The 19,139-nt window shown below is 39.8% G+C and overlaps 1 protein-coding gene across 8 annotated transcripts in view; it reads right to left on the bottom strand.

The window, feature by feature from the left end:
* Positions 1-19,139, bottom strand: part of Nme8 (NME/NM23 family member 8) — a 69,777-nt gene that overhangs the window by 9,368 nt on the left and 41,270 nt on the right. For 5 of the 8 annotated variants that reach the window (XM_087591264.1, XM_087591265.1, XM_087591266.1 and 2 more), the window contains 1 exon segment: positions 15,242-15,386. In XM_087591264.1, the coding sequence (XP_087447390.1) occupies positions 15,242-15,386 (145 nt within the window). 8 annotated transcript variants of the gene reach the window in all.

Below are 19,139 nucleotides of genomic sequence, written 5' to 3'. Positions count from 1 at the left end.
GGTCTCCCAACCAAAAAGAGCCCAGGTCCAGACGGGTTTAGTGCAGAATTCTATCAAACCTTCATAGAAGACCTCATACCAATATTATCCAAACTATTCCACAAAATTGAAACAGATGGAGTACTACCGAATTCCTTCTACGAAGCCACAATTACTCTTATACCTAAACCACACAAAGACACAACAAAGAAAGAGAACTTCAGACCAATTTCCCTTATGAATATCGACGCAAAAATACTCAATAAAATTCTGGCAAACCGAATTCAAGAGCACATCAAAACAATCATCCACCATGATCAAGTAGGCTTCATCCCAGGCATGCAGGGATGGTTTAATATACGGAAAACCATCAACGTGATCCATTATATAAACAAACTGAAAGAACAGAACCACATGATCATTTCATTAGATGCTGAGAAAGCATTTGACAAAATTCAACACCCCTTCATGATAAAAGTCCTGGAAAGAATAGGAATTCAAGGCCCATACCTAAACATAGTAAAAGCCATATACAGCAAACCAGTTGCTAACATTAAACTAAATGGAGAGAAAATTGAAGCAATCCCACTAAAATCAGGGACTAGACAAGGCTGCCCACTCTCTCCCTACTTATTCAATATAGTTCTTGAAGTTCTAGCCAGAGCAATCAGACAACAAAAGGAGATCAAGGGGATACAGATCGGAAAAGAAGAGGTCAAAATATCACTATTTGCAGATGACATGATAGTATATTTAAGTGATCCCAAAAGTTCCACCAGAGAACTACTAAAGCTGATAAACAACTACAGCAAAGTGGCTGGGTATAAAATTAACTCAAATAAATCAGTTGCCTTCCTCTATACAAAAGAGAAACAAGCCGAGAAAGAAATTAGGGAAACGACACCCTTCATAATAGACCCAAATAATATAAAGTACCTCGGTGTGACTTTAACCAAGCAAGTAAAAGATCTGTACAATAAGAACTTCAAGACACTGAGGAAAGAAATTGAAGAAGACCTCAGAAGATGGAAAGATCTCCCATGCTCATGGATTGGCAGGATTAATATAGTAAAAATGGCCATTTTACAAAAAGCAATCTACAGATTCAATGCAATCCCCATCAAATTACCAATCCAATTCTCAAAGAGTTAGACAGAACAATTTGCAAATTCATCTGGAATAACAAAAAACCCAGGATAGCTAAAGCTATCCTCAACAATAAAAGGACTTCAGGGGGAATCACTATCCCTGAACTCAAGCAGTATTACAGAGCAATAGTGATAAAAACTGCATGGTATTGGTACAGAGACAGACAGATAGACCAATGGAATAGAATTGAAGACCCAGAAATGAACCCACACACCTATGGTCACTTGATTTTTGACAAAGGAGCCAAAACCATCCAATGGAAAAAAGATAGCATTTTCAGCAAATGGTGCTGGTTCAACTGGAGGGCAACATGTAGAAGAATGCAGATCGATCCATGCTTATCACCCTGTAAAAAGCTTAAGTCCAAGTGGATCAAGGACCTCCACATCAAACCAGACACACTCAAACTAATAGAAGAAAAACTAGGGAAGCATCTGGAACACATGGGCACTGGAAAAAATTTCCTGAACAAAACACCAATGGCTTATGCTCTAAGATCAAGAATCGACAAATGGGATCTCATAAAACTGCAAAGCTTCTGTAAGGCAAAGGACACGGTGGTTAGGACAAAATGGCAACCAACAGATTGGGAAAAGATCTTTACCAATCCTACAACAGATAGAGGCCTTATATCCAAAATATACAAAGAACTCAAGAAGTTAGACCGCAGGGAAACAAATAACCCTATTAAAAAATGGGGTTCAGAGCTAAACAAAGAATTCACAGCTGAGGAATGCCGAATGGCTGAGAAACACCTAAAGAAATGTTCAACATCTTTAGTCATAAGGGAAATGCAAATCAAAACAACCCTGAGATTTCACCTCACACCAGTGAGAATGGCTAAGATCAAAAACTCAGGTGACAGCAGATGCTGGCGAGGATGTGGAGAAAGAGGAACACTCCTCCATTGTTGGTGGGATTGCAGACTGGTAAAACCATTCTGGAAATCAGTCTGGAGGTTCCTCAGAAAATTGGACATTGAACTGCCTGAGGATCCAGCTATACCTCTCTTGGGCATATACCCAAAAGATGCCTCAACATATAAAAGAGACACGTGCTCCACTATGTTCATCGCAGCCTTATTTATAATAGCCAGAAAATGGAAAGAACCCAGATGCCCTTCAACAGAGGAATGGATACAGAAAATGTGGTACATCTACACAATGGAATATTACTCAGCTATCAAAAACAACGAGTCTATGAAATTCGTAGGCAAATGGTTGGAACTGGAAAATATCATCCTGAGTGAGCTAACCCAATCACAGAAAGACATACATGGTATGCACTCATTGATAAGTGGCTATTAGCCCAAATTCTTGAATTACCCTAGATCCCTAGAACAAACGAAACTCAAGACGGATGATCAAAATGTGAATGCTTCACTCCTTCTTTAAATGAGGAAAAAGAATACCCTTGGCTGGGAAGGGAGAGGCAAAGATTAAAACAGAGACTGAAGGAACACCCATTCAGAGCCTGCCCCACAGGTGGCCCATACATATACAGCCACCCAATTGGACAAGATGGATGAAGCAAAGAAGTGCAGACCGACAGGAGCCGGATGTAGATCGCTCCTGAGAGACACAGCCAGAATACAGCAAATACAGAGGCGAATGCCAGCAGCAAACCACTGAGCTGAGAATAGGTCCCCCGTTGAAGGAATCAGAGAAAGAACTGGAAGAGCTTGAAGGGGCTCGAGACCCCAAAAGTACAACAATGTCAAGCAACCAGAGCTTCCAGGGACTAAGCCACTACCTAAAGACTATATATGGACTGACCCTGGACTCTGACCCCATAGGTAGCAATGAATATCCTAGTAAGAGCACCAGTGGAAGGGGAAGCCCTGGGTCCTGCTAAGACTGAACCCCCAGTGAACTAGACTATGGGGGGAGAGCGGCAATGTGGGGAGGGTTGGGAGGGGAACACCCATAAGGAAGGGGAGGGGGGAGGGGGATTTTGCCCGGAAACCGGGAAAGGGAATAACACTTGAAATGTATATAAGAAATACTCAAGTTAATAAAAAAAATGGGGTTCAGAGCTAAACAAAGAATTCACAGCTGAGGAATGTCGAATGGCTGAGAAACACCTAAAGAAATGTTCAACATCTTTAGTCATAAGGGAAATGCAAATCAAAACAACCCTGAGATTTCACCTCACACCAGTGCGATTGGCTAAGATCAAAAACTCAGGTGACAGCAGATGCTGGCGAGGATGTGGAGAAAGAGGAACACTCCTCCATTGTTGGTGGGATTGCAGACTGGTAAAACCATTCTGGAAATCAGTCTGGAGGTTCCTCAGAAAATTGGACATTGAACTGCCTGAGGATCCAGCTATACCTCTCTTGGGCATATACCCAAAAGATGCCTCAACATATAAAAGAGACACGTGCTCCACTATGTTCATCGCAGCCTTATTTATAATAGCCAGAAAATGGAAAGAACCCAGATGCCCTTCAACAGAGGAATGGATACAGAAAATGTGGTACATCTACACAATGGAATATTACTCAGCTATCAAAAACAACGAGTTTATGAAATTCGTAGGCAAATGGTTGGAACTGGAAAATATCATCCTGAGTGAGCTAACCCAATCACAGAAAGACATACATGGTATGCACTCATTGATAAGTGGCTATTAGCCCAAATTCTTGAATTACCCTAGATCCCTAGAACAAACGAAACTCAAGACGGATGATCAAAATGTGAATGCTTCACTCCTTCTTTAAATGAGGAAAAAGAATACCCTTGGCTGGGAAGGGAGAGGCAAAGATTAAAACAGAGACTGAAGGAACACCCATTCAGAGCCTGCCCCACAGGTGGCCCATACATATACAGCCACCCAATTGGACAAGATGGATGAAGCAAAGAAGTGCAGACCGACAGGAGCCGGATGTAGGTCGCTCCTGAGAGACACAGCCAGAATACAGCAAATACAGAGGCGAATGCCAGCCGCAAACCACTGAACTGAGAATAGGTCCCCTGTTGAAGGAATCATCGAAAGAACTGGAAGAGCTTGAAGGGGCTCGAGACCCCAAAAGTACAACAATGTCAAGCAACCAGAGCTTCCAGGGACTAAGCCACTACCTAAATACTATACATGGACTGACCCTGGACTCTGACCCCATAGGTAGCAATGAATATCCTAGTAAGAGCACCAGTGGAAGGGGAAGCCCTGGGTCCTGCTAAGACTGAACCCCCAGTGAACTAGACTATGGGGGGAGGGCGGCAATGTGGGGAGGGTTGGGAGGGGGACACCCATAAGGAAGGGGAGGGGGGAGGGGGATGTTTGCCCGGAAACCGGGAAAGGGAATAACACTTGAAATGTATATAAGACATACTCAAGTTAATAAAAAAAAATAATAAAAAAAAAAAGAAAGAAAATAAAGAAATAATAAAGAAATCACAGAGACACCCTGGAAACAGAAAACCTAGGAAAGAGATTAGGAGGCATAAATGTAAGCAAAACAAACAGAATAAAAGAGATAGAAGAAAGAATCTCAGGGGCAGAAGATATCATAGAAAACATTGACACAATAGTCAAAGTGCAAAAAGCAAACAGCTACTAACCCAAAACATCCAGGAACTCCAGTTCACAATGAGAGGATCAAACCTAAAAATAATAGATATAGAGGAGAGTGAAGATTCCCAACTTAAAAAGCGAGTAAATATCTTCAACAAAATTATGCAAGAAAACTTCTCTAAACTAAAAACAAAGAGATGCCCATGAATATACAAGTCCAAAGAACTCCAAATAGATTGAAGCAGAAAAGAAATTCCTGCCATCACATAATAGTCAAAATACCAAACACAAAAATCAAAGAAAGAATATTACAAGCAGTAAGAGGAAAAGGTCAAGTAACATATAAAGGTAAACCTATCGGAATTACACCAGATTTCTCAACAGAGGCTATGAAAGCTAGAAGATCCTTGGCAGATGTCATACAGACCCTAAGAGAACAAAAATGCCAGCCAAGACTACTATATACAGTGATACTCTCAATTATAATATGGAGAAAGCAAAATATTCCATGACAAAGCCAGATTTATACAATATCTTTCCACAAATCCAGCCCTACAAAAAATAATGGGGGGGGGGGAGAAGTCAACCCAAGGAGGGAAACTACACCCTAGAAAAAAGTAAGAAAGTAATCTGCTTTCAACAAAATCAACAGAAGATAGCCACACCAACATAATTACAACTCTAACAACAAAAATATCAGGAAACAACAATCACTGTTCTTTAATATTTCTTAACATCAATGGACTCAATTCTCCAATAAAAGAAATAAACTAACAAAGTAAATACTTAAGGAGACCCAGTATTTTGCTGCACACAGGCCACCCACCTCAGTCACAAAGCCAGACACAACATCAGAGTAAGAGCTAGAAAGGAATTTTCCAAACACATGGTCCCAAGAAACAAACTGGAGAAGCCATTCTAATATTGGATAAAATTGACTTTTAACCAAAAGTTATCAAAAAAGATAAGGAAGGATATGTCATTGTCAACAAAGAAAAAACCCACTAAGATGAGCTCTCAATTTTAAATATTTATGCTCCAAATGAAAGGGAACCTACAACCATAAAAGAAACTTTACTAAATTGAAAAGCACACACTGCACCTCAGACAATAATAGTGGGAGACTCCAACACCGACTCTCAGCATTGGACAGATCATGGAAACAGAAACTAAGCAGAGATAGAGAGAAACTAACAGAAGTTATGAACCAAATAGATTTAAAATATATCTATAGAACATTTCATCCTAAAAAAAAAAAGAATATACCTTCTTCTCAGGACCTCATGGTACCTTCTCCAAAACTGAACATATAATCAGTCACAAAACAGGCCTCAACAGATACAGGAAGATAGAAATAATCCCATGTATTCTATAATATAATAATCCCATCATCATGGACTAAGACTGGTCTTTAATAACAAGAAAAACAACAGAAAGCCCACATATACATGGACGCTGAACAATGATCTACTCAATAATAACTAGGTTAAGGGAAAATAAAGAAAGAAATTAAACACTTTTTAGAATTTAAAGATAATAAAGGCAAAACATACCCAAACGTATGGGACACAATGAAAGCTGTGCTAAGAGGAAAGCTCATGGCTCTGAGTGCCTCTAAAAAGAAACAGGAGAGAGCATACATCAGCAGCTTGATAGCACACCTAAAACCTCTAGAACAGAAAGAAGCAAATACACACAAGAGGAATAGAAGGTAGAAAATAATCAAACTCAGAGCTGAAATCAACCAAATAGAAACAAAAAAACTATACAAAGAATCAACAAAACCACGAGCTGGTTCTTTGAGAAGATCAACCAGATAGATAAACCCTTAGCCAGAGTAGCCACAGGGCACAGAGAGTGTGTCCAAATTAACAAAATTAGGACTGACAAAGGAGACATAACAACAGAATCTGAGGAAATTTTTAAAAAAATTATCAGATCCTACTATGAAAGCCTAAATTCAACAAAACTAGAAAATCTGAATAAAATGGACAATTTTATCAGGTCAGAGAAACCATCTAAAAGGTCCCATAGCTACTAAAGAAAGAGAAGAAGTTATTAAAAGTCTCCTAACCAAAAATAGTCCAGAATCCAATGGGTTTAATGCAGAATTCTCAGACCTTCATAAAAGACCTAATACCAATATTGTCCAAACTATTCCACAAAATAGAAACATAAGGAACACTACCCAATTCCTCCTTTGCATTTACAATTAAGCTTGTACCTAAACCACACAAAGACCCAAAAAAGAAAGGGAACTTTAGGCCAAGTTCCCTTATGAATATCGATGGAAAAGTACTCAATAAGATTCTTACAAACTGAATTCAAGAACACATCAAAATGATCATCCATCATGATTAAGTAGGCTTCATCTCAGGGATACAGGGATATTTCAATATATGGAAATCCATCTATATAATCCACTATATAAACAAACTCAAAGAAAAAAAAACACATGATCACCACATTAGATGTTGAGAAAGCATTTGATGAAATTCAACACCCTTCATCTTAAAAGTCTTGGAAATATCAGGAATTCAAGGTCCGTACCCAAACATAGTAAAAGCAATATACAGTAAACCAGTAGTCAACATCAAACTAAATGGAGAGAAACTTGAACCAATCACACTAAAATAAGAAACTAGACAAGCCTGCCCATTCTCTCCCTACTTACTTAATATAGTACTCAAAATCCTAGCCAGAGCGATCAGAGAAAAAGAAAGGAGGTCAAAGGTATAGAAATTGAAAAGGAAGAAGTCAAAATATCGCTATTTGCAGATGATAGTATACTTAATAGATCTCAAAAGTTCCACCAGAGAACTACTAAGCCTGATAAACAACATCAGTAAAGTAGCTGTGTATAAAATTAGCTCAAACAAGACACTGCCCAGACCTGAAGGGACTGGATCAACAGTTCTCTCCACCCAAATCCCGTGGGAGGGAGAGCTAAACCTTCAGAGAGGCAGACACGCCTGGGAAGCCAGAAGAGACTACACTCTGCCCACATTTCTGACTCCACAGGAAAACACCTAACGCCATCTGGGACCCCGGTGCATGGGGGTTCCCAGAGAGGCAGCCCAGGCCCTCCTGGTTACCACCCTCACAGAGAGCTCAAAAGCAATCCCCCACCAGCAAACCTGAGCCGCAGGACCACAGGTAAGACCAACTTTTCTACTCCAAGCGACCAGCCTGGTGAACTCAGGACACAGGCCCACAGGAACAGCTGAAGACCAGTAGACAGGAAAGACTACATGCCCGAAAGCAGAATACTCTGTTCCCATAATTGGCTGAAAGAAAACAAAAAAACAGGTCTATAGCACTTCTGACACACAGGCCTATAGGATGGTCTAGCCACTGTCAGAAATAGCAGAATAAAATAACACCAGAGACAATCTGATGGCAAGAGGTAAGCGCAGGAACCCAAGCAACAAAAACCAAGACTACATGGCATCATCGGAGCCCAATTCTCCCACCAAAGCAAACACTGAATATCTAAACACACCAGAAGCAAGATCTAGATTTACAATCACATTTGATCATGATGCTGGAGGATTTCAAGAAAGACATGAAGAACTCCTTTAGAGAAATGCAGGAAAACATAAATAAAGAATTTGAAGCCTATAGAGAAGAATCACAAAAATCCCTGAAAGAATTCCAGGAAAACACAATCAAACAGTTGAAGGAATTAAAAATGGAAATAGAAGCAATCAAGAAAGAACACAGGGAAACAACCCTGGATATAGAAAACCAAAGGAAGAGACAAAGAGACGTATATACAAGCATCACCAACAGAATACAAGAGATAGAAGAGAGAATCTCAGGAGCAGAAGAATCCATAGAAATCATCGACACAACTGTCAAAGATAATGTAAAACAGAAAAAGCTACTGGTCCAAAATATACAGGGAATCCAGGACTCAATGAGAAGATCAAACCTAAGGATAATAGGGAAAGAAGAAAATGAAGACTTGCAGATCAAAAGACCAGTAAATATCTTCAACAAAATCATAGAAGAAAACTTCCCTAACATAAAGAAAGAGATGCCCATAAACATACAAGAAGCCTACAGAACTCCAAATAGATTAGACCAGAAAAGAAACTCCTCCCATCACATAAAAGTCAAAACACAAAATGCACAAAATAAAGAATATTAAAAGCAGTAAGGGAAAAAGGTCAAGTAACATATGAAGGCAGACCTATCAGAATCACACCAGACTTCTCACCAGAGATTATGAAAGTCAGAAGATCCTGGACAGATGTCATACAGACCCTAAGAGAACACAAATGCCATCCCAGGTTACTGTATCCTGCAAAACTCTCAATTAACATAGATGGAGATACCAAGATATTCCATGACAAAACCAAATTTACACAATATCTTTCTACGAATTCAGCTCTACAAAGGATAATAAATGGTAAAGCCCAACATAAGGACACAAGCTACACCCTAGAAAAAGCAAGAAACTAAACGTCTTGGCAACAAAACAAAGAGAAGAAAAGCACAAAAACATAATCTCATATCCAAATATGAATATAACAGAAAGCAACAATCACTATTCCTTAATATCTCTCAACATCAATAGTCTCAACCCTGTAATAAAAAGACATAGATTAACAAACTGGATAAGCAATGAGTACCCTGCATTCTGCTGCCTACAGGAAACACACCTCAGAGACAAAGACAGACACTACCTCAGAGTAAAAGGCTGGAAAACAACTTTCCAAGCAAATGGTCTGAAGAAGCAAGCAGGAGTAGCCATTCTAATACCAAATAAAATCGATTTTCAACTAAAAGTAATCAAAAAAGATATGAAAGGACACTTCATATTCATCAAAGGAAAAATCCACCAAAATGAACTCTCAATCTTAAATAACTATGCTCCAAATACAAGGGCACCTACATACACAAAAGAAACCTTGCTAAAGCTCAAAACTCACATTGCACCTCACACAATAATATTAGGAGATTTCAACACCCCACTCTCATTAATGGACGGATTATCGAAACAGAAATTAAACAGAGACATAGGCAGACTAAGAGAAGTCATGAACCAAATGGACTTAACAGATATTTATAGAACATTCAATCCTAAAACAAAAGGATATACCTTCTTATCACCACCTCATGGTACTTTCTCCAAAATTGACCATATAATTGGTCATAAAACAGGCCTCAACAGATACAGAAAGATAGAAATAATCCCATGCACCCTATCAGACCACCAGGAGCTAAAGCTGGTCTTCAATAACAATAAGGGAAGAACGCCCACATATACATGGAAGTTGAACAATGCTCTACTCAATGATAACCTGGCAGGACTAACATAGTAAAAATGGCCATTTTACCAAAAACGATCTACAGATGCAATGCAATCCCCATCAAAATACCAATCCAATTCTTCATAGAGTTAGACAGAACAATTTGCAAATTCATCTGGAATAACAAAAAACCCAGGATAGCTAAAGCTATCCTCAACAATAAAAGGACTTCAGGGGGAATCACTGTCCCTGAACTCAAGCAGGATTGCAGAGCAATAGTGATAAAAACTGCATGGTATTCGTACAGAGACAGACAGATAGACCAATGAAATAGAATTGAAGACCCAGAAATGAACCCACACACCAATGGTCACTTGATTTTTCACAAAGGACCCAAAACCATCCAGTGGAAAAAAGATAGCATTTTCAGCAAATGGTGTTGGTTAAACTGGAGGTCAACTAAATGCAGATTGAACCATGCTTATCATCCTGTACAAAGCTTAAGTCCAAGTGAATCAAGGACCTCCACATCAAACCAGATACACTCAAACTAATAGAAGAAAAAGTGGGGAAGCATCTCGAACACATGGGCACTGGAGAAAATTTCCTGAACAAAACACCAATGGCTTATGCTCTAAGATCAAGAATCGACAAATGGGATCTCATAAAACTGCAAAGCTTATGTTAGGCAAAGGACACTGTTCTTAGGACAAAATGACAACCAACAGATTGGGAAAAGATCTTTACCAATCCTACAACAGATAGAGGGCTTATATCCAAAATTTACAAAGAACTCAAGAAGTTAGACCACAGGGAGACAAATAACCCTATTAAAAAATGGAGTTCAGAGCTAACCATAGCATTCACAGCTGAGGAATGCCGAATGGCTGAGAAGCACCTAAAGAAATGTTCAACAGCTTTAGTCATAAGAGAAATGCAAATCAAAACAACCTGAGATTTCACCTCACACCAGTGAGAATGGCTAAGATCAAAACCTCAGGTGATAGCAAATGCTGGCGAGCAAGTGGGGAAAGAGGAACACTCTTCCATTGTTGGTGGGATTGCAGACTGGTACAGCCATTCTGGAAATCAGTCTGGAGGTTCCTCAGAAAAATGGACATTGAACTACCTGAGGACACAGGTATACCTTGCTTGGGCATATACCCAAAAGATGCCCTAACATATAAGAAAAACATGTGCTCCACTATGTTCATAGCAGGCTTATTTATAATAGCCAGAAGCTGGAAAGAACCCAGATGCCCTTCAACAGAGGAATGGATACAGAAAATGTGGTACATCTACACAATGGAATATTACTCAGCTATCAAAAACAATGACCTTATGAAATTCATAGGCAAATGGATGGAACTGGAAAATAACCTCCGGAGTGAGGTAACCCAATCACAGAAAAACACACATGGTATGCACTCATTGAGAAGTGGCTATTAGCCCAAATGCTTGAATTTCTATAGATGCACAGAACACATGAAACTCAAGAGGGATGACCAAACTGCGAATGTTTCACTCCTTCTTTAAAAGGGGAACAAGAATACCCTTGGCAGCGTATAGGGTGGCAAAGTTTAAAACAGAGCCAGAAGCAACACCCATTCAGAGCCTGCCCCACATGTAGCCCAAACATATACAGCCACCCAATTAAATAAGATGGATGAAGCAAAGAAGTGGAGGCTGACAGGAGCCGGATGTAGATCTCTCCTGAGAGACACAGCCAAAATAGCAAGTACATAGGCGAATACCAGCAGCAAAACACTGAACTGAGAACGGGACTCCCGTTGAAGGAATCAGAGAAAGGACTGAAAGAGCTTGAAGGGGCTCGAGACCCCATATGAACAACAATGCCAACCAACCAGAGCTTCCAGGGACTATGCCAATACCCAAAGACATGGACTGACCCTGGGCTCCAACCTCATAGGTAGCAATGAATAGCCTAGTAAGAGCACCAGTGGAAGGGGAAGCCCTTGGTCCTGCCAAGACTAAACCCCCAGTGAACGTGATTGTTGGGGGGAGGGCGGTAATGGGGGGGATATGGGGAGGGGAACACCTATCTAGAAGGGGAGGGGGAGGAATTAGGGGGATGTTGGCCTGGAAACTGGGAAAGGGAATAACAATCGAAATGTAAATAAGAAATACTAATGTTAATAAAGAAAAAAAAACAAAAAACTAAAAACAAAGAAAAAAAAATTAGCTCAAACAAATCAGTAGCCTTCCTCTACTCAAAGAATAAATAGGCTGAGAAAGAAATTAGGGGAATGAGTCCCTTTACATAATCACAAATAATATAAAATATCTCGGTGTGACTCCAACCAAGCAATTAAAAGATCTGTATGACAAGAACTTCAAGCCTCTGAAGAAAGAAATCAAAGATGTTCTCAGAAGATGGAAAGATCTCCCAGGATCATTGATTGGCATGATTAATATTGTAAAAATGGTCATCTTGCCAAAAGCAATCTACAAATTCAATGCAATCCCCATCAAATTTCCAACTCAATTCTTCATAGAGTTAGAAAGAGCTATTTGAAAATTCATTTGGAATAACAAAAAACCCAGGATAGCGATACATATTCTCAATAATAAAAACTTCTGGGGGAATCACCATCCATGATGTCAAGCAGTATTACAGAGCAATAGTGATAAAAAAAAACTGTATGGTATTGGTATAGAGGCAGGGAGGTAGATCAATGGAATAGAAAGACCCAGAAATGAACCCACACACCTCTGATCACTTGATCTTTGACAAAGGAGCTAAATCAATGCAGTGGGAAAAAACATTGTCAACAGAAATATGCTGGCTCAACTGGAGGTCAGCCTGTAGAAGAATGCAAATTGATCCACGATAATCACCATGGACAAATCTCAAGTCCAAGTGGATCCAGGACCTCCACATCAAACCAGATACACTCAAACTAATAGAATAAAAAGTGGGAAAGAGTCTCGGTCACATGGGTACTGGGGGAAATTTCTTGAACAGAATAGCAAAGGTTTATGCTCTAACATCACAAATCGACAAATGGGACCTCATAAAATTGCAATGCTTCTTTAAGGCAAAGGACACTGTCATTAGGACAAAATAACAACCAACAGATTGGGGGAAGATCTTTACTAATAGATCTGATAGAGGGATAGTATCCAATATATACAAAGAACTCAAGAAGTTAGACTCCAGAGAATCAAATAACCTTAGTAAAAATGGGATACAAAGCTAAAAAAAGAATTCTCAGCTAAGGAATATTAAAGGGTTGAGGAGTACCTTAAGAAATGTTCAACATTCTTAGTCATCATGGAAATGCAAATCAAAACAACACTGAGATTCTATGTCACATCAGTCAGAATATCCAAGATCAAAATCTCAGGTAACAACAGATGCTGGTGAGGATGTGGAGAAAGAGGAACACTACTCTATTAATGTGGGACTGAAAACTTGTTTAACAACTCTGGAAATCAGTCTGAAAGTTCCTCAGAAAATTGGACATAGTACTACCTGAGTACACAGCTATATCCCTCCTGGGCATACACCCAAAAGGTGCTCTAACATATAATCAGGACACATACTTCACTATGTTCCTAGCAGCCATATTTATAATAGCCAGAATCTGGAAAGAAACCAGATATCCTCAACAGAGGAATGGATACAGAAAATGTGGTACATCTACATAATGGAATATTACTCAGCTATTAAAAAATGACATCATGAAATTCATAGACAAATGGATGGAATAGAAAATAACATCCTAAGTGAGGTAACCCAATCACAAAAGAACACACATTGCATGCACTCATCGATAAGTGGATATTAGCCCAAAAGCTTGTAATACCCAAGAAACAATTCACCAACCATATCAAACTCAAACAGAAGGAAGAAAAGAATGTGGATGCTTGAGTCCTTCTTAGAAGGGTGGAACAGAATACTCATGGGAGGAAATACAGCGACAAAGAGTGGAGCATAGACTGAAGGAAAGACCATCCAGAGACTGCCCCACCTGGGGATGATCCATCTCATATGTAGACGCCAAATCCAGACACTAGTTTTGATGCCAAGAAGGGCTTGCTGACAGGAGCCTGATACGGATGTTTTCTGAGAGGGCCTGCCAGAGCCCTACTAATACAGATTAAGATGTTTGCAGCTAACCATCTGACTGAGCACAGGGACCCCTGTAGAGGAGTTAGGGAAAGGATTGAAGGAGCTGAAGGGGTTTTCAAGACCATAGGAAGAACAGCAATATCAACCAACTTGGACTCCCCTCCCTGAGCTTCCAGGTGCTAACCCACCAACCAAAGAGTACACATGGAGGGGACCTATAGCTTCTGCTGCATATGTATCTTTGTCCGGCATAAATAGGAAGAGAAGTCCTTGGTCCTGTCAATGTTCCTTTCCCCAGTGTAGGGGAATGTCAGGCAGTGATGTGGGAATGGGTGGGTCGGAGGGGGAGCATCCTCATGGGGAAAGGGTATAGGAGAGGAAAGAACCAGGACAGGGGATAACATTTGAAATGTAAATAAATAAACTATCCAATAAAATTACTTTGTTGCTACTGTTGTTAATTAGAACTTTGCTACTATTATAAATAACAATTTAAATATCTGATGAAGGGTAATCTGATGCAACCCCAAAGGCATCATGAGCCACAGATTGAGAACCATGGCCTCAGTCCTTTAGAGGTTGCCTCCAATGCAGAAAGCCACTTTGCCCAGACTACCTTTATTCCCAAGATGTTACTCTACTCAGTAATTGGCTGGTGTAAGTTACAAAGATGTCTTACCTCAGCTCACTGCATTACCACTTGGATGACCACTAGTTGGTCAGCAGATGCTTCGGCTCTCTGTAAAACACCCTGGCCTCTTCTTCTTGCCCCACTCTCCTCCTTTTCCTTTCCTCCAAACAATCTCCTAAATACATGCCTGAAACATGAACTCTCCATGTAATATTCAGGAAATCTACCTACAATTCACCTGGAGCTCTGCTTTTCTAGTGTTCATGGTATAGATTCCTGGTACTTTCACTTCCTGTGACTAGGTCTTATGGATTTCTCTCTATTTTGCAAACAAGGAGATTTTAGCATAGTTCTGCATTGGCTAAGCAAGAATAACCCTGACAGCTGCTACATGCAGTATAAATGACTAAAGAAATCCAAAGAGGAAGGGAAGGCAAGAAAGGGAAAAGGGAAGACATTGTAAAGAATTAATAAACTTTAAATGTTAACAAGGTGTCTTTTCATCACCTTGAGTCAGATAAGAAAGTTGTTCAAAATAATCTGTTTCCCACAGTTCCTATAATGTACAATTACCACTTCTACAGTACAAACAACTACAGTTCAGAAACTTACGAAGATAAGACGTCCAATACATTTTTATAGAAATCTTTTCCTGTTATTTTGAAATAAACTTTGCTTGCATGCTCCGGAGTCAGGTGCATTTCTTTCATCTGGGTCAGCTCAAATCTTGCATCTCTAATGGCCTTCAGAATCTCCACTAAGGAAAGAAACATTAGGTACCATTGTAGATCATTCATTTCATATTCCTGGTACATTCAAGGATATAAGAAAACCAGAGGAGCACAATAGTTCAATTTTCATTTTGTGGTTTATATATAGAAAATTGTGTAAACTTAAAAGTTCCCAGCCAGAAGACCTTTGGCATCTTAGCATGGATGTCCCATTTTGAACAACCAAGAGAGCATGAAATGGAAAAGGAGATCTGTCAGTATGCTAAGCATGATCACATAGTTTCATTGTTATGCCCCAGGTGCCTACAAATGTCTTATGTAGTCAGTGCTAGGGGGAGAGTCAAGGCAAACATTCTTGCCTGAAGCCAAGAGGCAATACTAAGTGCATCAATACAGGCAATCCTGTAAGAATTTTACCAACAGCCTGAATGATGAAGTCTGCAGTCTGAAGACCAAGGGGAACCGACTGAAAGATGTTCGGGGATATTAGAACCTATTTCTACTTAGTGTATAATTCAGCCGCTAGTACTCTCCTTTATTCCCAAATAATGAAGATAAAGTTAGTTTGTAGAAGGAAGCGCCCATGTTTGAAAGTGATATCTAATTTAGTTGCAGAAAATCTGATGAGAATCAGAGAAAGATTAGATAGAACAGGATATGCTCAATTCTCATAAGAAGGGAAAGGGAAGATACTTTAGGGAGAGACAGACAGATAGTACAGGAGGAAGAGGATACAGTACAGGAATATAGTAGAGTTCAAGAAGAGCAGTACAGTAGAGTTGTGAGGGAGGCTAGAGCAGTACAGAGAGGGAGAAGAAGGCAGTTTTACCAGGAGAGTTTTACAAAGACAGATTGGAGAGACAGAAAAATCTAGACACTGGTACAAACAGAATGAGCAAGCAAACAAGAAGCCAGAAGATTAGAAAGGATTGCTAGATTTAGTTTGAGGCCAAGAAGAGTAATTCAGAGACAGAGAGAAAAATCAGATTGAATAAGTCAACTGAGAGAGGTGTTTGAGCCAGAACAGCTGAGTTGAACCAGCCAGCCAGAATTCAGAAAGAACAAGAAAGGATGAGCTTATTAAGCAGCAAGTCTCAGCTAGGCCTAGGTTAGGTTGTACAGAGGACTAAGTCTGGGTCAGTAGACAGAGACAAGTAACCTTCCCAGAAACCATTTCAACAGGAGAGTAAAAGTTACCTTTACAGAAAGACTTGGAGCTTTCTGGCAAAAGAAGAGGGAGGGGGAACACGAATGATATAGAGGAATTGGGGAGGGGGCATGAAAAAGAAAAAAATTATTTACATTGAATAAATAAACTTTATTTATAAATTAATTTATCTATGTAAATAAATAAATTCAGAGGTGCTGGGCTTCAAGGAAAAGTGAGTAAAACCTAATCCACAGAGAACCTGAAGAAGGCTGGGCCTTTCCTACTAGCAAGGATAACCAGAATATATGCCAGGAGGCCGTCTAATAATAAATGTGAACAAACTACAAAGCATACATCAGAAATGATCCAATCCTACAAATTTATTGTGAGAAAATGATATTATAGAGAATAGTGTGTGTAGTACCGAGACCACAAGCCAAGAAACAATTCTCTTTGGAATCTCAGGGATTTTTCTTTCATTTATTTATTTATTTATTTATTTGTTTGTTTGTTTGTTTGTTTGTTTGTTTATTCATCTTATATCCCAATTTCAGGCTGCATCCCTCCTTAGAAATAGTGGCCTTTGTGTTAGGCATGATCAGAGTAAAGTGGTACCACGAAGCTCATAAGGAGGATGCCATATCTGGTGTTTCTACTGCTGTGATGAAACACCATGATTGTAAACACCTTGGAGAGAATAGGAGTTGTTTCAGCTTATTCCTCAACATCCAGCACTGAAGGAAGTTAGCATGGAAATTCAAGAGGCAGAAATGAAGCAGAAGCCAGAAAGATGTGCTTCTTACTGGCCTGCTCCCTATGGGTTGCTCAGGCTAGTTTCTCATAAAACTTAGGGCCACCTACCTAGGAGTGGCACTTCCTATGGCTAGTTAGGACCTTCCACACCAATCGTCAACTATCAACAACAAAATGCATACAGATTTGCCTGCAGTCCAACCCCATGGAGGTGTTTTTCTCAATTGAGGTTCACTCTTCTTGAGTGAATCTAGCTTGTGTCTGTCAGGCTGAGAAGACACACCTCAGCACCATTATCCCCTTGCCAACTTGGCCGGCAAATACATCCTATTCGACGTTAACATTTCTGTCCTCTTCTGTCCTCCAGCTGTCCAGTTAACATTAACATCACAGTATCAAACACCTTACCTTTTAAAACTTCAAGTCTTCAAAAACTCAGTCTTTAAAAATACATCCTAAGTCTCTAACTTCAGGCCTCTCTAAAATATCCAATCTCTTTAAAATTTTAAAGTTTCTATCAACTAAGAAATATTCCGTTGAATTTGTGTGCTGTAATGTGGGAAAGTGTCATGTTTTTCACAGTTTATATCAATGTGAAATAAAATTAATTTTGGTTTTAAAAAATGTTCAAGGGTTGGGGATTTAGCTTAGTGGTAGAGTGCTTGCCTAGCGAGCGCAAGGCCCTGGGTTCGGTCCCCAGCTCCAAAAAAAAAAAAAAAAAAAAAAAAAAAAAAAAGAAAAAAAAAAGGTCAAAGTCAACTGTGAGCTCCTGTTGAAATGAAATGAGGTAAACACTTTCTTACTCTGTGAGAGAAGGATCCGCTCACAGTCACAAATGAAGCAAAGCAAAGCAAAGTTAAATAGTGGGAAAGTCTCAGTGCTTGATGTCTAAAACCTATTCCCAATCCCCTGGGCTGTACATAGCCATTCCATCACATTTGCTGCGTGCAGCATAGGACACCTTTTCTCATAGGCTCGGGTATACCGCACTGCACATACACATGCTACTGCTACTGTCCTTAGAGCTGCCATAGCACTCTCTCTGGAGTGCAAGGGTCTCTGCTGTAACTGTGCCACATCTTCACCAACAGCTTTGCCTGTTCTCTCTCAGGGACTCTGATCTTGCAACATGATGCCACACCTCAAATTCTCACCATTACTCCTTCAATTTCCAGGCTTCTACAGCATCTAAAGCTACGTTTCTACCAGTGGACTCTCATTACGCCAAGCCTCAGCTCTTCTTCATGACCCCTTCATGCTTTCAGAATCATTAACACCAAGGAGACTCTTGTACATCACCAAGTTCAGCTGCCTACAAAGTACAGTCATCTCTGGACCATGGTTTCTGTGTGCTGACCCTAAGGAAACACTTCCCAGAAGATTTCACCTCAGTAATGCTGGTCTCTTCTTAATCACTGATAATTTCTCAGCACCAACTAACCAGCACCTGTTTGTTGTTACAATAAAGCCAAGGTTTTACTTCGGTGGGGCTCGGCTCTTGTTAATTACCCCTAATTTTTCAGCTGTAGCTAAGCGTATATCACTGAGTCTGGACACAAAGTATCACACAAATAGCCCCAGTAGGGCTGTTGCTTCCGTCTGACTCTTCACATTATTCGACATTCTTATCTGCCAAGATACCACAGAACAGGCCACTAAACTCTGAGCCCTGATGGTTTCTCCAGCCTCAAGTTCAAAGGTCCTTCTACAATCCTCCCCAAGTCATGGTCAGTCCTGTCAAATCAATAGTCTACTCTCTGGTACCAATTTCTGTCTTAGTTGGGCTTTATATTGCTATTATAAAACCACAATGATGGGAAATAACTTAGTAATGAAATATTTATTTCATCATATGTTTCAATATCACAGTCCATCA

Source organism: Rattus norvegicus, chromosome 17 (genome assembly GCF_021556685.1).
Source record: "Rattus norvegicus strain SHRSP/BbbUtx chromosome 17, alternate assembly SHRSP_T2T, whole genome shotgun sequence".
Taxonomy (NCBI): Eukaryota; Metazoa; Chordata; class Mammalia; order Rodentia; family Muridae; genus Rattus; species Rattus norvegicus.
Note: the sequence above shows the minus strand (reverse complement) of the source record. Positions and strands in the feature narration are given on the sequence as shown.